The sequence below is a fragment of the Fringilla coelebs genome (genome assembly GCF_963513975.1).
Source record: "Fringilla coelebs genome assembly, chromosome: 4".
In the NCBI taxonomy this organism is placed as follows: domain Eukaryota; kingdom Metazoa; phylum Chordata; class Aves; order Passeriformes; family Fringillidae; genus Fringilla; species Fringilla coelebs.
Window position 1 is genome coordinate 30,107,364 of NC_140032.1, and position 25,496 is coordinate 30,132,859.

Consider the following 25,496-nt stretch of genomic DNA (forward strand, 5'->3'; position numbering starts at 1 on the left):
TCGATCAATGAGGAACATTTTTCATCAAAATATTTGAATGTTGAAATATATTTGACTTGCAGTATTTTGGTTTGGAGGCAGTGGTTTTATTTATTTTGAAAGTTTTGAGGGCCAGCTCTATTTTGGAAGTGTTTTTAATTTAGAGTATCTCATGCTAATTTAGTGATGTTAGTAGCGCAACGTCATGGATCTAATGTCCCTTCAGAATGCTCACATTTGATCATCATCTGCTGTAACATCTACATATTGGATACACAGAGGTGTATCAGAAATGAAAAGGCTTTATCTGAAAGCTTTAAGATCAAGCTCAGTTGGAACCTATATTTTACAATAGCAAGAGTATAAACACAAAATTGGTTTTTCAAGATAATACTTCTGTATTATTTCTCAGCATCTAGATCAGTGTTGTTTTTATCATCACTATAGAGATGCTAACTGTGCAGTGATATAAATCTGAATTAGAGATGATTCAGCAGCTTCCTTGATAAAAAGCCTAATTAATGGCATATCTTCACTAATATTTCCAGGGCTTGTTATATGTATGTAACCTCAGCAAAGATACAGTAGGTTTTTGAGCTGTGTCATTCTTGGTCACCAGTGGTCTCCTGTTCAGTGGAGTCTTTATGAAGAATGATTACATTTAAAAACAAAAGCAGCAGTGGCTACAGCTTTCATATTTTCAATTTGAGAACTGGAAATACAGAAATTAGGAAAAAAATAAAAGCAGAATAGAAAACCAGTAGGACTTTCTCCAAAATATTTCAGATTCAGTTTTCAAGAGTAGATTTGTTATTGTTAATAATAATATTTAAGTTCACTGATTGTGGTAAATAGGCAGTCTTGTTCACCTTGGTCTCCTTCTTGTTCTTTCTTCATATGCTTGTATGTTTCTGTCCACTGAGTCACAGGCAAGTGGTTTATGCTTCAAGAATGAGACAAATTATTTACATTTAGAGTGGAAGTTTCAGTAGTTGAGGTTGAGTTAAATAAATTCTCTCATTAACTCAATTTATCTTAAAGTCATGATGCCATGGTGATAATGACTTCTCAGTTCTTGGTTTGTACTAAAGATAGAGCTATTCAGACTGATTAGTTTTGAAAAAAAATCAAACCAGATAAACTTGACAAACTAGCTAGGTTACATTTTTTTTTTGTATCAACTTGAAAATAGTCTAATTGCCTTTCTGACATCCTTTTAGGCTGATGATCCAGAACCTCAAGGAGCAATTGCAAATGCATCTAATATTGGTGACTTGTTGGGTGAGGTGGAAGAGACAAAGCAACAACCAAACAATGTCCGAGCAAGTTCCAACAAGTTAAAAAAAGATGTGCGACTGAATGAAAAGGCAAGGTAAGCCTTTGTCAGATGGTAGAGCTGTGCTTTAGGCAACTTCTTGCCAAGTAACACGTGGATAACTTATTTACACAGAGAGAAGTTCTATGAAGCTAAACTTCAGCAGCAGCAACGGGAGCTTAAGCAGTTACAAGAAGAAAGAAGAAAACTGTTTGAAATCCAGGAAAAAATTCAAGTGTTACAGAAAGCTTGTCCTGACCTTCAGGTAGGTAGAATGTATTTCTTTGCAGTCTTATGGTGTTGAGCAAAGAAACAAAAAATACCTTGCTCACCCTTTTTTCCCTATGAAAATTGGAAAAAACTTAAAATGGGTAATGCTTGTATACTATAAGCAGGTGGATTTTTAAACCGAGAGTTCTGCTTATGTCACTCACTTTTCAATCATTCCTGTTCAGTGGTTAATTTCGCTGCGGTTTGTCTTCAAATCTTTGACAGAGTCTTCAAAGATACAGCACCTTCTGTCTTATTTTTAGCCTGAAATATGTCTATCTGTACTGGTCAGTCGCTGCTTCTTTACTTCCCTTAGTAGTCATTATTTTGGAGCAATGCTGTGTCTTGTATGCGTGATCAACACTTCATTGCATTTTAATTTAACTCTACAAGCCTTTACTGTTTTCCATGGTCTTTGAAGATTAAATTCTTTCTGTGACGTGAGCAGTAAATTATCAATACTGTGCATCTAGAACATTATATAATAATATATAAGTTTTGTTGATTCCTAGGTAACTTTTGAAATAACTATTAAGCCTTGACTCAAAAATCCTTTTCCTAGGATACTGACGTTCTAACCTCATAAAGCCTTAACTATGTTGGGTTTTAACTGCAGGTAGGTTTTAGAAAGCTATTATATTCTATTTTGCCATTTTGTTTTTTATTTCAGTTGTCAGCTGGCCTGGGTAACTGCCCAGCAAATAGACAGACTTCACAAGCAACATCAACTCCAGCCACGAATGAGTGTAACGCAGCCGGCAAGCCTTTATTTGAGTGTGATGAATCATTACCAGTAGGCAATGAGGTATTTCATACTTGATATGATATGCAGTGACTTTTAAAGGGTTTAGAAAGACGTTACAGGTTGCTTGGATGAATTTTAAGTAGCTGGCCTGGGGAAGGGAGTAGTAGATATTTTAACAAAGCGTGTATAATTTTTTTATTTTGTTTCTGGAAAAAAGGAAGTACTGACCTGAACTGGCAAGAAATTCTCCCCCAAATATAGCAATTGTTACTAAATATTAATGCGAAAGTTGAATTAATTTTTAATTTTTACCATGAACATTTGATATTGTATACTGTAGGCAGATCATCCTTTGAGAAAATGATGAAAGTATTTGTTGTAACCTGATTTATCTTTGTGTCTTTCTTCACTTTTTCCCCTGAAATTGTCTTTGATATTGATCTGGGTATTACTTATTCTTTCCTGAAATTATGCTAGCATTATATTCTAATTCTTCTATTTTACTGCAAGCAGTTATGGTCTGAGATGAGAAGACATGAGATTTTAAGAGAAGAATTGCGACAGAGAAGAAAGCAACTTGAAGCTTTAATGGCTGAAGATCAGAGAAGGAGAGAGCTTGCAGAAACAATATCTACTGTTGCTGCATCTGTTAAAAGTGAAGGGTCAGAAGCTCAGTGTACTCCACGGCAGAGCAGGACTGAAAAGTAAGAGCACAAGTTATTCTGTATTCATTCATGGGTGCTTCCATTTTTTAGTAGGATTTCACTGTTGGGGGCAGTTTTCTGTGTTCAACTGACCACTGAATGTGATGATTTAACAGAGCAGGAAATTAATTTCTTGGCTTGTGAAGTGACTGTTATTTAGCAACTTGCCAGTTTTATGGGTTTTCCCAGCATATTCAGTCTCTTCTGTTCTACCAGTGGGGAAAAGAAACACCTAAGAAGAAGAAATTGCATGGAAAATGCCAAATTATCAGAGTAGGTTTTTTTTCATCTCTACCCATTTTATAGCATAGTAAAGTAATACATTTCCAATATAGACAGTAATTTCATTTATCTGTCCCAGTATTAGAAGCAGAATGCAAGTTTGCATTGGTGAGAATCACAGAATCAACTTGGTTGGAAAAGACCGTGAAGATTGAGTCCAAACTATGACCTGATACCACCTTGACAACGAGACCATGGCACTGAGTGCCACATCCTTAAATGCCTCCAGGGACAATGACTCAACCACCTCCCTGGACAGCCCATTCCAATGCCTAGTCAATCACTAATGTCCAGCCTAAACCCTCCTGACTCAGCTTAAGATTGTCCTCATGTCCTGTCACTGGTTGCCTTGGAGATGAGGCTGACCCCCCCACCTGGCAGCCCCTCCTATCAAGCAGTTGTAGAGAGCAATATGATCTCCCTTAAAACTCCTCCAGGCTAAACAACCCCAGCTCCGTCAGCCACTTCTTATAGGACTTGTGTTCCAGTCTCTTCACCAGTCTCTTGTTGCCCTTCTCTGGATATGCTCCAACATCTTAACGTCCTTCCTAAATTGCGGGGCCCAGAACTGGACATGGCACTCAAGGTGTGGCCTAACCAGTGCCAAGTACAGGGGAAGAATGACCTCCCTGGTCTTGCTGGCCACACTATTCCTGATATAGGCAAGGTTGCTAATGGCCTTCTTGGCCATGTGGGCACACTGCTGACTCATGTTCAGAACAGTTCAGTCCTTTTTGGTGCAGCTTGATTAATTGCAGGTAGACTTGCAATTGTCAACAGATTATTTTGTTTTCAATTTTATGACGAATTATTAAAACACACTTTTTCCAAACACCCCTTTTCTCCCTGACCCTGCAATGTTCACTAGGACAATGGCTACCTGGGGAGGTTCTACCCAGTGTGCCCTAGAGGAAGAAAATGGAGATGAAGATGGTTATCTCTCTGATGGAGCTGGTCAGGCAGAAGAAGAGGAAGAAGATGCCTCAAGTTTGAATGACAGTTTCTCTGTTTATCCCAATAACAACATACCAGAAAATGCCTATTTTGGTAAAGGAAACAAAGATAGGTTAGTAACCTTATTTGTTAATCTGATGCTTGTCTGAGTATTTGGAAGAGGGTGGAAGAAGCATTGCATTAACTACAAGGCATCCTCACAGCAAAGAAAATTTCTTTCTGCTTGTTAGCGGCAGTTTCTTGTCTTAGTCTTTGTAGCTGCAGTGTATATAACTGACGTGGTGATTTCTTTTGTTTTCAGTCTTATTAAAAGTCTGCCATTGAGCTCTCCAGTTGTATGATAGTGTCTTCTGATGATCCCATTTATTTTTAATCAGCTTAAAAGATAATCACATGTGTGAAATTTTTGCTATGATCAGTCTCTTCAAAAATAGTAATTCACAGAATTAAACTAACTCTGAAATTTTTCCTTCTAACTTGCTGGCTTCTGTAGTTGTGAAAACTATTTCTTAATTATTGTGAATAATTTTAACTCTTGTTTACCTGATTGACTTCCTTTTTAACATTTGTGTGATTAAATGAAAATACCACGTTAAAATGAATGTATATATCTGCAGTTATTTCTTCTGGTTTGGATACCAAAAGGATTTTAGCAGACAGTGGGCTCATCAGGGGCTGGACTTGTCAATGTATTATGGTGGTGCCTTCTATTTTCATCAAGTACATGTTAGCAGTAATGAAAAATACTAAAAATTAAACATAATTTGAAAATAAAAGTATTATTAGTTGTTTGAATTATCTGATTTTGTCCTCATTCTTCAAATTTTCCCAACCCAGGTGGAAAAACTGCCGTCCCCTTTCAGCAGATGGAAATTATCGTCCAGTGTCTAAGGCCAGGCAACAGCAAAACATAAATATGCGGCGTCAGGAAAATTTTCGGTGGATATCTGAGCTTTCCTATGTGGAAGAAAAGGAACGATGGCAAGAGCAGATCAATCAGTTGAAGAAACAGCATGAATTTAGTGTCACCATTTGTCAAACTTTGATGCAGGATCAGCAGGTAGATATGAAGAACAGTTATTTTGCTGGTTTTATTTTCCTTTTATTCTCTTTCTAACTCTTTCTAGCATCTGTTTTTTGTGATTGGTCACTGTTATATATTTTATTTCCACAGACCCTCTCTTGCCTTCTGCAGACTTTGCTCACAGGCCCCTACAGCATGATGCCCAATAATGTTGCATCTTCACAAATACATCTCATTATGCATCAGTTAAACCAGTGTTACACTCAACTGACTTGGCAGCAGAATAATGTCCAAAGGTTTGTTGACTGTATTTGTGTTTAACTGTGGAATTTGAAATGCTTCAGTAGCAGAAACATGGTTATGTGAATAAAAGATTACAGATAATAGTTAAATATGAGAATCTTCAACTGCTAAGTTGATAATGTGCTTTTGAAATTGTGTACAGCATTTGTTTGTCGTCTTTTTCCCCCACGACCTCTTTATTACCTTTAAAAGTACTTTCCTAGTAATCTTCATTGAAGAGAACCAAAAGTTGGAAAAAATCTGTTGCAATAGTTATTTTCTAATATGCTTTTGTGTCTGTAGTCTTCACTAGACTACCTGGCAAGATTCTGGATTCTAATGGTAATATACAGCAAAAAAGCTTTTTGTCCTTTCTTAGTGTTTTCAGTTAAAATTTGTGCTTCTTACATTCCATTTGGATCATGGAATGTAAGATTGCATGAAAGTTGAAGCTCTTCATCTCTGTTTTGTATTTGGAAAGTGATATATATGTGCCGTCCTCTTAAAAAGCTTTAAAAATCAATTTTAACCTCAGTTCTGTAAATACTTTGTATATTTGATTGTTTCTGTTGGTGTTTCAGCTTGCTTATTTCTTTAGTATGTAGTCAGGTTTTTTTGTTCTTATAAGGATGTTTAAACTGTGCATGCATGACCACTAGTACAGAGCAGTTGATTTTAAACCAACTCAGGATTAAATGTAATTTTTGTCTTGAGGTTTTTTTATAAGCTAAATAGAGCACTTCTTTACATACATTACATGGTGTAGGTGAAATAATATAAAGCTCAAATTACTTGAGTATAAATTTACAGCTTTCCCATAATATTCTTCCTTTTCCCAAAGCTGTTTTTTTTTTCTTATTTTCAAGGTTGAAACAAATGTTAAGTGATCTTATGCAGCAGCAAGAACAACAGTGTCAAGAGAAACCATCAAGAAGGGAGAGAGGCAGTAGTGCACCACCACCTCCATCTCCTGTTTTCTGTCCGTTCAACTACCCTCCACAACCTGTGAACCTCTTTAGTGTTCCAGGGTTTACTAATTTTTCCTCCTTTGCTCCAGGTGAGTATTACTGTAGGTGTGAGAAGTAATATGAATTTCAAAAATTGACATTTTCTCATTTAATTGAAGTTATAATGTGAACTTAATGAAACTCAGTCATTTTTCCTTTATATTGAAATGGTCTTAAGCAGAAGTTTACTATTTATTGCTGAATAATTGTGTATTTTTACTTTAGTAGGAAGAGCAAGACTGTATGAAGTTAGTTATACTTGAAAATACTCACTCCGTGTAAGGTTTCAAATCCAACATACAAAACACAGTGTTTGAAGCTTTTACATACCTTCAGCAATCATTTAATAGTTGAAATCATATTCTGAGTGAACCATGTAACTGGAAGGTGGCACTTGGTAATTATTTCTGTTTTTCTTAGAACTTCAAACACTCGTGTTTGTTATAAATGCCTGTAAATGGAGCATGTTAACCAGTTTTTGTTCCCATCAGAGTTATACAGTAACTGTTGACTTGAATACAGTATTCCTAATCTTTTTCTATAATCTACTTTTGCTGTTGGATTTGGAGGAAGAGTGTAGGCATTTTACTGTATAACTCAAAGTAAACGAAATTGTCTTAATGTTTCAATCTTATTAGGAAACCAGGAAATAGGCATAGACCTAGATTAGAACTTTCAAATTGCAGAGTCTGTTTTCTGTTTGAGAACATTTTTAAAATTACATGGAACCTACCCCCAAAAAAACAGTTACATTCAGTTTGCCACTGCCATAAAGATTCTGATGTTAAAATTGAAGTAGTATGAAACTATGACTTCTTCGGCTCTATAAGTACCTGAACCATTGGAATTTTCTTGTCAATTTGATGGTGGTTGAAGTATTGATACGGTCTTCAGGCAGACAGAATTCTGCCTTTTTTTTGGAACTGTTGTTATTTGTAGCTCTTTACTGGAGTTTCTGGAAGAACCTTGATCTCCACTGATGGGATTGTAGTATCTAGTAGTGTTCAAAACCTGCACTAAAGATAAAATCTGATTGTTTACAGTGCTTTCAGGATGAGAACAGTTCTTGCTTACTTCCCCTATGTGTTTTTGCTTCGTAATTTCATGCTACCACACAGTATGTCTCAAATTTGAATTTTACTATACAAATAAATGAGGTAGTATCTTCTGACTCTCTTGTTTACTTTGTAGGTATTAACTGTAATCCAGTGTTTCCATCTGGTTTTGGAGATTTTGCACATAATGTTTCTCCACACAGCAGTGAGCAGCAGGAGCAGCAGCATCCTCTAGATCATAATGCTTCTGGGAAAACAGAGTATATGGCATTCCCCAAACCCTTTGAAAGCAGTTCCTCTAATGGAGCAGAAAAACAAAGGTATTGAATGTCAAAATGCAGCTCTCCTTTAATAACTTCTCCTCCCTATTCTGGGGCTTGTGGGAATTCATTAAGGGAATTTATTGTCATAGAATTACTATATGAGCTTGACTTTTCTAAACTTCCAGTTTAATTTTTTTCATTTTTTTCAGTAGTGTTATGCTTTTCTATATATTAATTAATGTATCATTTCATGAAAATTTTAAAATCGAATGCAATCTTGGAGTGGTTTTCTAACACTTTCTGTAGGTGGAGTAAGATTTTGTTTCTCTGGGATTGTTTTGAAACTGAATTGTTTGAATAACTAGAGGATGTACTTTCAGTGAATGCTTTTTTTTTGTGTTGCTGTAGATTGTACTGAATGTTGCTTTAAGAAATGTTTTGACCTGTGGTACTATTTGAGCACAGCAGTAGCTGCATGAATATATTAATGTTGAAACCAGCGATAGATAAATGGGAAGTTCCATTCTCCATTTGGAAGGGTTCTCTGGAGTTAGTTATTTTTCAATATTCATTTGATGCCTAACTAACAAGGGCATATAATTTGCATTACAGATAAACTTTTTGCCTGGTAATAATTGATGTTTCTATCTGAGAGATTAGGTTATGGTATATTGAGATTGGTGGCTCTTTTTTTTTTTCTGACAGAAGGAATCAGAGACAACCTGAAGAAGAAACGGAAAAAAGATCAACTTGGCTTGATGATAACCAAGAAATGAAGAAAGATGATCAGTCTCAGCTGAATGCAGGTTTTGCAGTTTCAGTACAAAACATTGCTTCTGGTCATAAAAATCAGTGTGATATGAACCAGAGAAGAGAGTTTGATGAAGAGTCTTTGGAGAGTTTCAGTAGCATGCCTGATCCAATAGACCCAACTACTGTGACAAAGACATTTAGATCTAGAAAAGCATCAGCACAAGCAAGCCTGGCATCAAAAGATAAAACGCCCAAATCAAAGAATAAGAGGAAGAGTTCTCAGCTAAAAGGCAGAACTAAAAATGCTGGTAGGTTGTAAAGTAATGTTAGATACTGTGGCAAACTTGGCTTGGATTATAATCATTACATTCCAGAGAATTTATTCTCCATAAATAGTACCTAAAATAACAAAAATAAGTTATTGAAATGACTTAATTTTATATAATACAACTGCATAAAGTTTTTTAGCATTTCAGTAAATAGAAAATAAATAACCAATTGAGAGGATCATGAATGTAGATATGTACAGATTTAAAATGATAAGGAGAATCTTCTTCATTTTCGTCTTGTTCAAACTGGATTATTTGCTGAAAAAAAAAAAGCTTCATTAATATTGTGAAAAGAGAGGGACAGTACTAGTTAGTATTGTAGTACTGCTGGGGTTGGTGAGGATTTAGTACTACTGTATGGCTTCAGTATACAGAGGAAGATTTTAGTATAGGAAACATCATTAATATTTTGCATCTCTAAGAGTGCCCTTGAACAAATTTTCTAAAATAATAAAACATTTTGTAAGCTGTTTCTTTATTTCTTCCTTTTCATTTCCTCCCATTAGGTTATGAAAGTGCAAGTGCTTCTAGTGTGTGTGAGCCCTGCAAAAACAATAAAAGCAGACACTCTGATGATGTGGTTCATGCGAAGGTGTTCAGCAAAAGGAATCAGGAGCAATTGGAAAAAATAATTAAATATAGTAGATCTACAGAAATGTCTTCAGGTACTCTTTTCTAAATCTTTAATTATTTTGTTAACTTACTTGTGTAAGGGACCTTAGTTGCTAGTGTGTTATCTAAATGCAGTGTGTTTTGGCAGGAAGACAGAACTGTATATTTAGCATGTGGATTTTGCATTTTAATTTCTAAGGATGCTGTAAATGTATAAAAATTTTGATATTAATTGCTTTCTGGCATTCTCTGTATATTAAATACTTGATTAAAGTAATTTAGTAACCTTTTACAGTACAAAAACCAAAAACGTAGCCAATCTCACCCATTTGTTGGTGATTTTATGGAAAATAACTGTTAAACTGATAAAACTTTGCTTAATGTGTAAACTACAGCTTGTACTGCATACATGTCTTCTTGTTTGTGCTTAAATGAGTTCCATCAAATATCATTCAAATTCAGTCTTTTAACATCACATAAACCCTTACATTTTTGCCATCTGCGCTGCTTTTCTTGTATCTAGATCATACAAATTCTCTCTCCTGTGCCTTTTTTGGTTCTGCCATTATTTCTCTTTTGTTTAAGAGATGCGGAAATTTTAGTTGTTGTAGCACAATATAAAGCTTTGCCAGTGTAGCTATATCCACACTAAGAGCTGTTTATTGGCGTACATAATAAACTTCACTGGTAAAGTTCTCATTCTCACAGTAAGCAGCTCTGATGTGGTTTGGATGACTCAGCAGTCTTCCTCCTGCTGTTTTGTATAGACCCTGTCTTTATTTCTGGTGCGCATTTTTGTGTTTATCACTGTCTATCCCCACTTTCTACAGCGCATGCTAGGAGAATTCTGCAGCAGTCTAACAGAAATGCATGCATTGAAGCGCCAGGTAATGCATTCACTGCTTAGCTTCAACAATATGCTATTACTTTTTTTTTTTTCTTTTCTTACCTTTGGTCCTATAACTCACTGTTTAGCAGATGTTCAAGGTTAGTTGCTATTGCAGCACCTTCCCTATAACCAAGACAAGAGAAGTAACCTTGCATGAAGTGCAGTCACCAGCTGCTTTGAATTACAGTTGTGGAGAACGTGGTTACCATGTTCTTGACTAGTAACAATTAGAAATAGGAAAAATAGAAAATGTGGAGGTAGATACTACATCAAAAAATTTATTTCAGTAGGCATCTTTAGTATGTTTAAAAGCTGCTATTACATATTAGTAATGGGGGAGGGATGCAATTTGTGGTAACTTTTCAAAGGTTGAAAAAGCTTTCCTGTGCTTAAAAAATTGGTAAGCTATTTGCAGATAATCAAATTGCACAGTAATGTTTCCTAATAACTTCATTAACTTGAATATTAACAATTACACATCTGTTAAACTGAGTTTTCCAGATTTAACTATGTTTCCATTCAGCACTTCCCAAATAATGCATGTAATAATTTGATTGTTGTGATGCAAGGATAATCCTTAATTTTCAAATGAATGGGAGATTTGTTAGGCAACACATTGTCTTATGTAATAGGGTTTAAGGGTAGGAGGTTTTTTGTGAACTTGGGAGATACTAGACATGTATAAGAATGTAGCATTTATGTTGAGAAAGAGTGGCTTTCTTGAATTTAGTCTAAAGTTTTCTTAATGCTGCTTGTGTTGCAGAAATGTGGAATTATATAAACCTGAGACCTTTCACTATCTTTCTTGAAATGTCTTAAAACTCCATTTTCAGTGTTTAATAGTTATTGTGCTGTGTGCAGTATCCTCTTTTATAAACAATCCTTTCAAAAGATATTGTTCAGAAGTGTAAAGAAAATTATTTTTACAATTGCTCTGTATTGTATTTTATATATTGAAGATTGCATAAGGTATAATTTAAGAATGTTTGCCCTTCAGGAAATTAATAAGCTTTATGAAAGCAGCTATATTAGGGAATCTGCAATGATTGAGACTTAATTTGTATACCCATAACTTGCATACCTGATAGCCTGTTAAATGGATGCCTGTCAAGGATTAAACAAGTTCCTTTACTTTTTTCTACAGAAACTGGTAGTGATCTTTCTATGTTTGAAGCTTTGCGAGACACAATTTATTCTGAAGTGGCCACTCTTATTTCTCAAAATGAGTCTCGTCCCCACTTTCTTATTGAACTTTTCCATGAGCTTCAGCTGCTAAATACAGATTATCTGAGGCAAAGGGCTCTATATGCTTTACAGGTATGCACAGAATTTTTGATTTTGTTTATGAATCGAGCAAACCTTAGATCTTTTTGTACAGCATAGATTATCTTTTCCAGGATATAGTGACCAGACATTTATGTGAGAAAAATGAAAAAGGGAAGTGTGCAAAATCACTGAATTCTTCAACATGGGTGGCATCAAATTCTGAACTCACTCCTAGTGAAAGTCTTGCTTCTACAGATGATGTAAGTGTTGAAATTCAGAAGCTACTGGCAGCTTTTCCTGTATTTCAGTTTGCATACATGTATGCTTGTCTAGTGAAATGTAGTAAGGATTGAATTTTGTTAAAATTAATACTGACTTACACAGACTTCTCTAAACAACTAGTGTCAAAAGAATCAATGCAAAAGTGATAAAATACAGTAGGATTCTTGGTACTGCAAATGAGTGATGTGTCAGGGGCAAATGAAACATGGAGAGGAATGTAAATTGGAAACTGATACATTCAGAAAGAGCCGAATTCCTCTCCTGAGTAAGGTCAGGTCAAGTACTGATCACATGATTCTCCAAAATTTTTTGCTTTTTTATATTTAGGAAATCAATTACACCTCTGTACAGTTTCTTACATGTTTTGCACTTAAATTATTTGAAGTAAGCATGGTACATTAACCTGATGGATTTATAACTTGAAAGTCGGATTATTCTCCGGTCAAGGCAGTCTGATGACAAACCCTGATACCACAGCAAGTCACTGAAAAGAATTGCAGTCTTGTTCACTCATCTGTGAGAGTATGGTGTGTTCCTTCTTTGTATTCAGTTATCTGGTATTTTTTAGGAAACTTTCGGCAAGAACTTTTCTGCAGAAGCATGTCAAGATTGTGAACAACCTGATGCAGACAATGGCAGTACTATGTCTACTTCTTCAAATTTTGAACCCTTTGCCACTGATGACCTTGGTGAGAATGATGTGACTTAGTGTTTTAAGTGTTACTCCCTCCCTTTCTCCCTAAATGCCTGCAATTGTCTGTTCTTTAGCACACTGTTATTTGATTTTTAGTGCGTAATTACAAGTTTTGTAAGACAAAATATAATTATATTAGCTAATTGTGAAACACAGAGTTTATCAAAGTGTATAATAAAATATTACAACTAGTTATATGTGGATTTCAAAACTTGGAGCCTTAAAGTAATTTTAATCATTGTTTATTTGTCTATCAATTGAAAACTTTTTATTTAGATTAAAAAGTGTTTTTATTCTGAATATAGGCAACACAGTGATTCACTTAGATAAAGCTTTGTCTTGGATGAGGGAATATGAGCGTATGAAAGTTGAAGCTGAAAGTACCCTTGACTCTGAGGGCTGCTCTAGTAATTTTCAGGGTGCTTCTGCTGCTAAATTAGAAGGTATGCACATATACATATATTTTGCTTAGTTTTAGAAAATAATTATAGTAACTATCAAGCTAAATTGCTTTCCTCTTTATCTAGATTGAAAACTTAGCAAAGTTTGAAAGGATGTTTACATACTTAAGGAAATAAGATTTCTTTTTGAAAATAAATTTTTGAAAGTGATATTTCTTTAACAGTGATGTCGAATGTATTAAAAGTACTCCTTTTTTTTTTTTTTCCTCTTTTTATTAAAACAAGGTTCCGGTACTGGTGAATGTCAGTCTGTGCCACAGTCAGGTGATGTTTCTGCAGTTCCATGTCCTCGTATAGATACTCAGCAGCTGGACCGGCAGATTAAAGCAATTATGAAAGAGGTCATTCCTTTTCTGAAGGTAAGGGGTCTTTATAATATGGCGTGAATTAGAAGAGTAAGAAAAGCATTTGTGTAATTGCACAGAAGAACATTATTTAAAATCTAAAACTTGCCTCTTAGGAACAGCTGAGGATAAATGTGTGTTCAGTTGCAGACCCTGCTGAAGATGAAGTAAGAATTAGATGTTCCACATTAGATTCTGTGTAGTTTTTAATAGGAGAAATAAGTGGTGAGACTTCTTGATTTCATAGGGCAGGTGGACTTGACATCAAAAAGAATAGAGGTTGCTTGCTTTGGAGCTGACAAAATTAAGTATAGGAATGTTTGAGAATGTACTTCTGAAATATTTGGTGCCTTTTAGCAGACAGAACTGACATCACTGATTAAAACTGCTACATGTACAGTAATAGGGTATTTTTGAAGAATATCTCTGAGTAGTTGATTTTTAGCATTATTTTCTCCTGTTTACAAATATCTTTAAAGTTGTTGAGAACTTTTTAACTTCTATGACTACAAAGAAGAAATGTTCTTCTTTAAAGAAGGAGAAATAGTCACAGTTCTTCTTTGCAAGGTTAGGGAGCAGAGAAGATTGAGTTGCTTAAGGCATCTCTCTGTTCCTTTTTATAGTATGCACAGTATATAAGCTTAGGTTTGTCTAATAAGATATTTGTTGATACCAAGTTTAAAAACTGTATATTGTTGACATGCCAGAGTCAGAGTGTCTGAAGACTTGTTCTTTATTTGCAATTTTAAGCTGCATCTAACAGTAGATATCTTAATATACACTTAAATACACTTGTGTACACAGCCACAATAAATGAAGCTTCTTAGTTTGGCCAAACATTATAAGATGCCAAGTACTCATGTACTAGAAAACTGAGATAAATCTTTGTATGTTGTGACCAAGCAGTCATTAATGAAGTCAATTTCATTAATGAAATGAAAAACAAGGTGTTTGTGAGATTGGTTAGGACTTTTTTGTGGTGTGCTGTTCCTTCAGTGGACAGGTGGGTTTTTTTATAAATTAATTTCTCTATTTGGGTTGATGGCTAGTTTTTCTTTTGAAGTGGCAACAATGCTCATTTTGTGATACTTGTGTAGGAACACATGGATGAAGTCTGCTCTTCTCAATTACTGACGTCAGTAAGACGTATGGTCTTGACTCTTACGCAACAAAATGATGAAAGTAAAGAATTTGTGAAGTTCTTTCATAAGCAGCTTGGTTGTATACTTCAGGTTAGTAGTCTTTCAGTTCTGTTTTGCAGCACTCAAGTTGGCTAACGAGCAAACTTCTCTGAAGTTGTATTTTACACCTTGAATAGCATGGCTGCTGTTCTCCCTCACCTTAGATACAGTGATAAGGTATTACCTTTGTTCCTAAACAAATTATTTACTGCACAAAGAACATCTTTTCTGTCACAGCGAGGTAGTGAGAAGTGTATCTCTGGCCGGTGATTGTATTCAAGGAGAGCTCTGGTGATGCTTTTTATGGACATCTTGTGTAAATTCCTGAAAATCTGTAGTTTGCACTTTTTTTTTTTCCTCTTTTTTTTCTACAAGCATGGAGTTTAAATCATGTGCTTATTAAGTTCTGTGTTATGTGACTAGAGATTCCATGTAAAATCTGTTTAGGACACTAAAACTTTTTTAAAAAATATGAGCTTATACATACATAACTAATTTCAAGTTATTAGAAATATGAAAAATACTTAATCTTTAAAGCTTGAAAGCTTATTTCAGAAACTGAAGAATTATTTCTCTTCACAGGATTCACTGGCAAAATTTGCTGGTAGAAAATTAAAAGATTGTGGGGAGGATCTTCTTGTGGAGATCTCTGAAGTGTTATTCAATGAATTAGCCTTTTTTAAACTCATGCAAGACTTGGACAACAACAGTATTTCTGTAAAGCAGAGATGTAAACGAAAAATAGAAACCACTGAAGTAATGCAGTCTTATGCTAAAGAGGTTTGTTTTATTTCATTTTTGAAAAATGTAGCTTTTGGTAGATTGCTAAATATGTGTATTTTCTAAACTAGTTTGATTGCCTTCTTTTGTACCTTATATATATGTTTGTTTATTTATTTATTTTACAAGTTGCTGTGTAATCACAGTATTGCTTGTGTAGGAGTGTGAACAGGTTTTCCTCAGTAAGGGCAAGTCCTGTGTTACAGATGAGGATCTGTTACAGATGTCTAATTGTGTAGACTTTGTTCATAATTCAGAGGTAATGTCTTAATGGTTTTATGTGAACATAGGAAGGAATTAACAAGTGTTGAAATAGTTTTAACACCTGGGGCCATTGAGTAGTTTAACCCCAGTAGGCAGCTGAGCCTCTCACAGCCACTCTGTCCTCTCTGTGGGATGGGGAGACAAGCAGAAGGGTAAAACAGAGAACACTCCTGGGTTGAGATAAAGGTAGTTGAATTGGTAAAGCAAAAGCTGCATGTGCAAGCAGAGCAAACCAAGGAATTAATTCACCACTTCCCATAGGCAGGCAGATGTTCAGCCACCTCTAGGAGAGCAGGTCTCCATCACATGTGATGGTGACATGGGAAGTCAAGCACCATCACTTTGGATCTCGCCCCCTCCCTCACTCTTCACCCTTCAGCTTTATATGCTGAGCATGATGCTGTGTGGTGTGGAACATCCTTGGGTTAGTGAGGATCATCTTCCCTGGCTGTGTCCTCTTCCAAGTGCTCTGCACTCTGATCTCTTGCTTTTGGAGTGGGGTAAGGAGCAGAGAAGGTCTTGGCTCTGTGGAATGCTGTTTGACAGTAATGAAAACATCCCTGTGCTGTCCACCCTGTGTTCAACACAAATTGAAAACACAGCCTCATACTATCTACTGTGAGGAAGTTTACCTCTGTCCCAGTGTATTGGTTTGGCATGGCCCCACTACACCCAGCTAAGTATTTTGACATATTGGAGGTCCCAGTTCATTATCTCTTCAGTTTGTCTGCTGGTTTCCTTGCATCATCTTGAAAAAAATAAGAGTAAATCTTCTGAAGTTGTCATGTAGTTGGTTTGTTGGCATATGCAGAAAGAATCAGTTTCTGGACTTGGTGTGTAAAATATATATAAAGTTTTCAGAAGTACTTGAGACATATGTAGGACGTATTCTTGCTCTAAAAAGCAAGCTTTGGCTAGGTTTCACACCATTTACATTATTAATCTTAGTATTGCTTTTATTGGGAGCATAGCTGCAGTTTTTTAAGTTTACAAAACAAACAATAAACCAGATCATGTTCACGTATTTATGATTTCAGTGTCCTTTCAGCTTTCTTCTAGGAATACAAGTACCAAAATATACCATTAATTAATTTTTAAATGCCAGCAGAAGATATTTTTTGAACCTGTTACAAACTATAAAGTCCTACAAGTATTCTTAGGTGTACCACCAGCTATACTTCAAGATAATAAATTTAGATATATCAATAGTATGGCTGGTATGAGGGAGACTGTGGATTGCTTTGTAAAGAGGCCAGAGGAACACTCTGAATCCAGAAAGATTTAGACATGACTTCCCGTTTTATCTGAAGTTGCCCATTGAGTTTATACCTGCTCTGAGTTGCCAATCTCATATCAGGTATAAACCAACACTATGTATCTTTGTTACATGAAGAGTTGGTTTATATCTGCTATGAGAAAGCATGGAGCCAGCTTAAATTCAGCATTTCTTCTCTCTTGGAAGACAGAATTAGAATTAATAAGGTTAATGTTTGTCTCATTGCTGTGGCAGAGGTTCAGATTCAGCAAAGCTGGAGATGAGCCAGAAGTGGTAGATCCTGGTTACTTTGTACAGACCTGCGCAATTATCTCTAGATGGTCTTTCACAGCCCTCAACTCTGGAATCCTGATGCAGACATATTTGATCTTGCTCAATTTTCTGACTCTTGAGTCCAGTAAAGTAACTGCTGAACACACAGCCCTTTGTCTTGATCAGAGTTAGAATAATGAAGTGGTTTGAATTGGTAAGGACCTTAAAGATCATCTAGTTTCAAACCCTCCTGCCATGATGTATCAAATTCTATGTGCTAGGTATGCATCAACCACAGACTGTAAGATTAGCCCAATATAAGCAGAATTGTTTAAATAAGAAGGGTTAGCACAAATTTTTTTAATGCTTTGCAACTCTAAAATTTTGAAAACATCTGTGTGTACAAAAGTCCCTGTGGCTTCCTGCTGTTTTAAGATAGCGCTTCTTAGTAAGGTTAACATTTCAGCCTGGCTTTCATGAAGCCATAGTTTGATTCAGTATTTGCAAGTTATTTTGGTTTAGAATTGAAGACAGTTTGTGTTTCTTCTAGGCAAAAAAAGGTCTCCAGGTGGATGTTTGTTCTTCTGTTGAAGATGTCGATGAGGACAAAGTATGTGTATGCCTTTCAACTGTCTCTATACCTCAGATAATTTCATAGGTCACTTAGTCTTACTGTTGTCTGTCATAGAAATCAAGTACCTTAAGCAACCCATTTTCCAGCCTTTAGAAATTTATTTATCTCCTTTCTGTTATTTTCAGTCATTTATTTTATTGAAGTTACAAAGTAAATTATAATTTGCATTTCTAAGGACAGCTTAACTATTTTTAGCAGTTAACATTTTCTTTTTTAATGGTATGGAATAAGTTAATTTACTTTCCATCTTTAGGAGAAGGTAGATGTTTTTAATTGGGACATGTGGTATTGAAGGTCTCAGAGTCCAAGCCTGACTGTGCTCAGAGTATGAAATGTTAGTGCTCAGAATTTGTCCCTTTTCTTTTCAAGTTTCTTTTGTAAAGCACTGATATCATTGGCGAAATGTGTTGTGTATGAAGTTTTAAATGCTCAGCTGGAATGTTCAGCTTTCTCCAGTCAAGGGAATGGTACAGGTATATATACCAAGCAGGATGTCAATTGCTATCCTAAATGGATATGGGTATAGAAGTAGACATGTGTGGGAGTGGAGTCAGTGCTTTCTTCCAGGGCTTAGAGCTTCTGTCACACTGCTTTGGAAGTACAAGTAGAAAGTTGTACGTCACTTGTTACGGTTGCTGTAGTGTAGAGAAGTCCTTTCAACATTTGGAGCCAAGCTCAGGGCTTTACATGAGGTTCATATAGGAATGCAGAATTTTCCCATTCAGCATATTTAGCAAATTAGTCAACAAAGTAGACTGCTAAAGAAATGAGAGGCTGCAATTAGGAATATTTTTACTCCTCATTTAGGAGGAGCAGGGAAGTTGCTGCAAAGTAATAATGCAGTTGTGTCTGTCTTCTTGATAATGACAAATCTAATTGAAAGGGTTTTTTAACCTAGCATGCTGATCAATGTCGACCTTTACAGATAATGCATACTCAGTAGTTATGAGGTCCTTGAAAGCTGTGTCTGAACAGGGCCATGTTCTGATGCTCTGTTCAGGAGTATTGTTCTGCTGTATTCATTTCAAGTCTGTAAGGACTACTTAAACTACTTAGATTTTTAGTAGATACTTTTTAACTTCTGAGAAACAACTCCTTTATGCAGAAACCTTAGTGTACTCTTTAGATAAACATGAAATTGCACAGTATTCCATGTTTTCCTAGGACAAGGATGAGACTGAAACTGCTAAACAAGTACCGGATTCAGAAGTGTGTGCTGGTAACAGAGTGCCTGAAAATATTAGATCTGATGCATCTGATCAAGAGGAAGATGAGGAAAGTGAAAGTGGTCCAGTGGCAATAAGTAAGGAACTTTTATATAGTTGATTACTCAGTATTTCCACTGTAGTTTTGATCAGCTAATCTTACAACAGGATTTGCATGAAGTAGTGCTGTGTAATACCTTCTCTCACTCATTTTATAGTCAGTCCTTTGTCAGTGAAAGTTTTGCAGTATTGTATTTCCTAGTGTTATGTCAAGGGTTAAATATTCCAATTAGAGGAAGTAATTTTTTTCCTAATCAGTAGATCTGTAAAAATACATTAGAAATTGATTCATTTGGTTATATATCCTGTCTCACCTTAACTCCAAATTTCTCAGACTTTAACCTGAATGATGTGAAAGCTGTGCAAATTTTATGCAGTTTTTCATTTAAACAATGTGGCTTTTTAAAATGTGCATTTACTTTAAAGTAAAGCTTGCATTTATTTATTTATTTATTTTTGTCTTACACCAACTACTTCTGGCTTGGATTCCTTTACCATTTACATTCTTTGCACCAACTTGTTTAATAACTTTGACGTTTCTCACCAATGGGAGTGTTTGTTCATAATATAGCTGATGTGAAACATAGAGGTCTTTGAAAGTTCAGTCGTTACTTACTCTTAAAGGATGTTTTGAAGTAAGGGGTATCATTGCATCAAATTCCCCAACAGGATTTGGCAATTCAAAGGTGGTTTTACATTGATTTGCCTTTAGGTTTATCAAAAGCAGAAACCCAAGCTCTGACTAACTATGGCAGTGGAGAAGATGAGAATGAAGATGAAGAAATAGAGTTTGAGGAAGGACCTGTTGATGTGCAAACATCATTACAAGCCAGCAGTGAAACAACTGAAAATGAACAGGTGCAGACAAAATTGTAAAAGCAGAACAAGCCTGTGCCAGTGCACAGCTTTTCAGTACATATATCTGTGTATCTCATTTTCTTCTTTTTTTGTACTATTGAAAGTAAAAGAATAATGCAGGAAATCATATGATGCCAGTAGGTGCTACATGTAAAACGTAGCATTCCTCACCTGAGTGGATGGATGAATAGAGACAAAACTAATGTTTACTATGAGAGAGGAAAAAATGTTAAACTGCAAGTGAGAAGTTAAACTTTTAAAAAAACCATAATTTTAAACCTTTAAGTAGTTCTTTCTTTGTGTTTGCTGAGATCAAGTTCTAATTGGGAGTAAATCAATCACTGTTGTATTCTAGCATGTCTTTTGTTTGTCTTTCCTCCCTTTTGTGATAGTTATTTCTGGAACAATGGTGAAATGTTAATGGGTATGATTGTCATTTCACTGTTAGTTTTCTTCAAATTTTAATGTACGTGACCTTGTTTTGGAGAATTGTCAGTTCTTTGCAAATTAAATAAGACTGACAATCTGTTGAAATTTTGGTTTGCTCAACACGTATTAACATTAGGCAAGGATGTAACTGGAACATTTTACTTTAAAGTCTAAAACAGTAGATCTTTTAAGTGGAACCAGAGTTTTCGTGGGAGCTACTGCAGTAAAAGAAAACATTCAGATAAAACATGCATATCAGTGTTAATAGTTTTGTGAACTGTTACTGACCAGCTGGCAAGTAGGATTTGCTGTCTTTGTTTTAAACTAGTGGAAAGACAAATTCATGGAGCAAGTGTGTTTCTAGTTAGTAAATTAGCCAATAATCTATGAAGCTGATCAGTAAAATTTTGTTCTAACTCATTTTTACCTTCCCCAATAGACTTCAAACCAAGAGTTGAGTAAGGCAAAAAGCAGTGAGATTTCATCATCAGAACAACCTGCTAAAGGTAAGCCCTGTATGCAGTAACACTTCCATATGAATTTGCATATGGTGAGAATTGTCTTGGACAGTGCCTGTGATACATGTAACTAAGAGAAAGGTGATCAAATTTATTGGACTGTCTTTTTGGTGGAACTGTATCAGTTGCCTGATGTATCTGTGTTGATATTTACACAGTAAACCTTTTAAAGGGGAAACATGGTAGATGTGGTTTTTGGTGCTTGACATGAGCAAGAATTTTAACTGCTTGTTGCAGCTCTTGGCACACAACTGTATCAGAATTAATAAGTGTTTAAATGTTTTGATGTTTGGATTTGTCTTGTACTTGTTTTTTCTGCTACTACCATTTTACTAGTTATTGAAATTTCTATTTAATTTTTTTTTTCTGTGAGTAATGTTGTAACTGATTAAGAGAGAAGAAATGCTTTTCCATCAAAAGAAGGGAGCATTACTGGGTTGTATGAATGTTATTTCTAGTGTAACTGCTATTTATTACCTTCCCTATGTTTTTCTGTTGCAAACACTAGTTTTGTTCTTGGCCTTTTTTTGTAGACTAAAAATCAATATTAGAGTGGCAAAATATTAAGGTATTTACTGTTCTGTATTATATCTCCTCATAACTAGAATGAATATTTTGTAGTAGGTCACTTAGTTCTGGAAGTTGTTTATTGGGGTTTTTTAAAAACTTTTTTCAGTCAGAAATCAAATCACATACTCTCATGGGATAAATGGCTTATACTTAAGTGTGTAAGGGTACAAATAACAGATGTTTTACTTCAATCAGGTTTGTGTTGTCCAAGAGACTCTTAATTCACTTTCATTGCTCATCTGTAGATTTGGATCATAATTTTAAAAAGAATAATAATAATTTTTGTATGTTCAGAATATTTTACTATCTCTTCCTAGTTGAAATGTAATTCTGTGGTTTTAGGTGAACAAGATGTGGCTGCAGCTGTGCATCATTACCTCAGTGTCATGGAGAATACACCAGCTTTAACAACCAATACCCCAGAATCCTTTAAAACAGCCACTGTGAAAACTGAAGGATCAGGCTCATCTTTGGCAGTGAATGAAACTCAAACACCAGATACCACATGTGCAGAAAACAAATCTGGTGCAAGTTCTGAAAGCTCCATGGCTGGCAGCCCTGATACAGAGTCACCTGTGCTAGTGAATGAATATGTGTGTATATTTCAGTTAAGATCCATCCAAGAGAAATTATAAGCTTTTATTTTTTATTTCACTGTATTTCTGGTTTGCACTCTTGTTTTGTTTCCATCTACAAATTTGATATGTGCATATTTTTTTAAATGTACTTTAATAGTTTTGGAGTGAAAAGAAAAGAAAATAGCACTTCTTAAATACCACATTTTTATTAACAGGAACCTGGTTCTGGAAATGTAAGTCAAAAATCTGATGAAGATGACTTTGTGAAAGTCGAAGACTTACCCCTCAAACTTGCTGTATATTCAGAGGTATTTTGCTATTATTTGTGCAATTGTTGTTTAGAAGTGCATGTGTAACTGTCAATGTCTGCATTACCCAGACAGCAGCAAGAATTATCCAAAAGTTTCAGATTTGCTTTTTCTGTTACAAAGGCAGATTTAATGAAGAAAATGGAAACAGAGGCCCAAACCAAGAGTTTGTCTGATGAATTACTGGATAGAGGTGGAGCTCAAGATCAAGAATTAGTAGGAGATGCCCAAGCATTGAAAGAACCTGGTAATTTTTTTCTATATTCTGCACACATATTGGAAAAACACTCAGGAATACTAGAATTTAAATATTGCTGATTGAAGTAAGCAATTATCATAGTGCAGTAAAAATATTGGGTGGTTTTGTTATAGTGCATTTGAAAGTGATGTATTGATATGAAGGGATTTTATCTTGCTGTCCATCTCTCTTCTATATACTTTCTTAGATTCTGTGGCTGATAAAGTCATAAAAATTAACATATTTAAAGTGTATGTCACAACATAATGGTTTTGAAACTTATTCAAATGGAGCGGTATTTTTGTTTCTTGTTTCACAAGCTTGGGTTTTATAATACTGTAAATTGTAATTGCTATTATCTGATTTAATAACACTCAGTATAATTTCCTGACAGACTGCTCAGTACCTCTGTGATAAAAACATTCAAGAGAGTTTTCAGCTCCTCAGGGAGAAAGAAATTATTTTTCATGTGAAGTATACCATGAGGTAGAAAAAAGTTCCAATGTGTATGATAGCAATAAAATTTTTCACTTTCATGAAATATTTTTTATGCAGATACAAAAACTTACTGATAATGGAGGTCAGAGAAAATGGTTTTTGTGGGCTTTTTAAAACTTTTTTCAGTCAGAAATCAAACCACATACACTCATGGGAAAGATTGCTTATACTTAAGTGTGTAAGGGTACAAATAACTGATGTTTTACTTCAACATTTTGAAGTAAATTGGGGTTTTTTTCTATAATATTGTGACAGAATTACAGTATTAAAGATTTCTGTTTTATTGTTAGAATGTGTAGTTCTCCAGTGGAGTATACAATAATGGCATATATAAAGGGCATGAACTGGGTATTCTGATAGTAGCAGTTCTCTCCTAGTGTGCCTCCTTCCAATTCCCCAGATAGTATAAGCTGATGAACCTGCTTTTATTTCATAGATTTGCAGTGGCAGCCCAGATTTTTTTTCCAGAACAAAGTGTGAGGAAAGTCACGTCTTTCCTTCCATTTTGGTCACTGCCTGCTCAGTGTTCTGCTTCTCACAACTCTGCCAGCACAAGCCTGTTGTTCCCATTTGGTGGATACTGAGGCCCAGGCCTGCTGTGGGAACAGTCTGACCAAGAATGCCATGCTACACCAAAGTTGTAGCTCTGAGCCGTTCTTAAGCCGTTCTTAAGGGTGGGATTGCTGTAGCTGTTCAAGTAAGCCATGGCTCAAAATGCTTGTGAGGATGAAATAGCAGCTGAAATGTGGTAATGAGCTGTTTGAGACCTTGTAGATATTAGACAATGATTTTATTCTTATTTTACAGAAACTTTTGGAGCTCCAAATGCATAAGAATTACCCGAAGATGTCTGCATTAATAAACTCTATGTATACAAATGCATAAAGATCAGTACTAATTTCCCAGAATTCTGGAAGTGTATAAAAATGTAAAATTTTTAACACGCTGCCTCTTTAGGATAGGTATGTGATCTTCTGCCTGTGGCAGTTTAAACAGCTAGAACTGAATCCACTTCTATTCAGTTTTGCTGCACTGTTCTTTTTCTGTCTTAATTTTTTATTTTTTATTGTGACTTGTTTGGTAATTTTAAAATTGTTCACAATGGTAGTTTTAAATAAAGTTTGGACTTGTCTGTAAGTTTTCTCTTTTGAAAAATTTTCTTTGGCTTACAAACTGGTATGTTGAGTTTGTTGCCAGAAGTTAATTGACTTGTTGGCATGCTTGTAGCTTCTCTTACAAGAAACAATGCTAATTTTCCTGGGACAAGAAATTTTCCAAGTTTCTTGCATCTTCCCAAAATACAAGGTCTAGACACAGTACATACCTACGTGTTGTCTTTATAGCCTAGAGTATAGCTTGTCTGTAACAAAAAAGTTCCTGTTCAGGGCCTGTGGAATTCCTTTCTATCAGCCCATTTATCTGAGATGAAGCTGAATACCCCAGGTTTATAGTTTACTGCAGAAACCAGCTGTATTTTTCTGCATTTGCTGAATCCTTTTGATGTTCACAGGATTAAACCCGTCTGAAAATGTTTATGTCTTTTCATAGCTAACTTAAAATTGCTGCAATTGAAAGTCTGGAGAATCTGTTCTAAAGTGTTTGAGTTTATTTGTAGTTTCCTAAATTTCATTACAAAGTTAATGTTTTAAAAAACAGTCGAAGTCAGCACCTCCTGGAGTCTCAAGGTAGAATTACAGAAAAGTAAATTGGAAAACTTTGTTCAGTTTTTCAGGTCAGAGTTGCTAATAACACTAGGTCATAAAACTGAGCTAGAAGAAGCTTATTCAGCACACCTGCTACAATATAAAGATCCTGTTTACCTTAAACACAAGGCTTTTCTGAAAGTAGTTAAAAAGCACTGGTTATCTTTAATTCAGGATTGTGTCGCTTTTGAGGTTAGTATGACAATATGGCTATATACTGTGAGAGACAGTATAGTGATGGTAAAGCCTAAATATGCTTGAAGTTTAAATAAAATGAGATTGTAATTCTTCTGTGATTTTTTTCTAGTTTGTTTGGAGTGTCTCTAGGTTTCATGAACAAATTTTGAATTGGCAGATTATGGTCACATGCCTCTCATGTGCAAGAATGAAAGTATAGTTTTATGATAGTTTAGGTACTCTGCAGGCTTTACACTGGTGGTACTACTGTAGGCAGAAAAAAAATTACCATTTTGAGGACCAAGAAGCTACGTTTTGACAAAGACAAACCTGTGAAACTGAAACAATCAAACATCTAATTACTAATAAAGCACAACACTCACTCAGACCTAAAAGAGGACATTTTTTATCAAGTAGAGTGAGATTATGTGTGCAGCTTTGACATAAGGTTAGTTTA

The 25,496-nt window shown here is 35.3% G+C and overlaps 1 protein-coding gene across 9 annotated transcripts in view; it reads left to right on the plus strand.

Annotated features, from left to right (window-relative positions):
• PCM1 (pericentriolar material 1) overlaps window positions 1–24,953 on the plus strand; it is a 41,266-nt gene extending 16,313 nt beyond the window's left edge. For 5 of the 9 annotated variants that reach the window (XM_084204986.1, XM_084204985.1, XM_084204989.1 and 2 more), the window contains 27 exons: window positions 1,200–1,351; window positions 1,430–1,559; window positions 2,235–2,369; window positions 2,820–3,013; window positions 4,164–4,361; window positions 5,087–5,309; window positions 5,424–5,569; window positions 6,422–6,612; window positions 7,754–7,937; window positions 8,586–8,941; window positions 9,469–9,627; window positions 10,405–10,461; window positions 11,608–11,780; window positions 11,861–11,989; window positions 12,580–12,700; window positions 13,011–13,148; window positions 13,392–13,525; window positions 14,608–14,742; window positions 15,274–15,471; window positions 17,814–17,873; window positions 19,062–19,200; window positions 19,875–20,020; window positions 20,889–20,955; window positions 21,880–22,130; window positions 22,331–22,423; window positions 22,547–22,670; window positions 23,967–24,953. In XM_084204986.1, the coding sequence (XP_084061112.1) occupies window positions 1,200–1,351; window positions 1,430–1,559; window positions 2,235–2,369; window positions 2,820–3,013; window positions 4,164–4,361; window positions 5,087–5,309; window positions 5,424–5,569; window positions 6,422–6,612; window positions 7,754–7,937; window positions 8,586–8,941; window positions 9,469–9,627; window positions 10,405–10,461; window positions 11,608–11,780; window positions 11,861–11,989; window positions 12,580–12,700; window positions 13,011–13,148; window positions 13,392–13,525; window positions 14,608–14,742; window positions 15,274–15,471; window positions 17,814–17,873; window positions 19,062–19,200; window positions 19,875–20,020; window positions 20,889–20,955; window positions 21,880–22,130; window positions 22,331–22,423; window positions 22,547–22,670; window positions 23,967–23,992 (4,059 nt within the window). In that variant the 3' untranslated portion in view covers window positions 23,993–24,953. The remainder of the gene's footprint in view (window positions 1–1,199; window positions 1,352–1,429; window positions 1,560–2,234; window positions 2,370–2,819; window positions 3,014–4,163; window positions 4,362–5,086; window positions 5,310–5,423; window positions 5,570–6,421; window positions 6,613–7,753; window positions 7,938–8,585; window positions 8,942–9,468; window positions 9,628–10,404; window positions 10,462–11,607; window positions 11,781–11,860; window positions 11,990–12,579; window positions 12,701–13,010; window positions 13,149–13,391; window positions 13,526–14,607; window positions 14,743–15,273; window positions 15,472–17,813; window positions 17,874–19,061; window positions 19,201–19,874; window positions 20,021–20,888; window positions 20,956–21,879; window positions 22,131–22,330; window positions 22,424–22,546; window positions 22,671–23,966) is intronic. The other 4 variants (XM_084204988.1, XM_084204991.1, XM_084204990.1 and 1 more) reach the window with 4 other exon arrangements.
• Window positions 24,954–25,496: the final 543 nt, after the last annotated feature.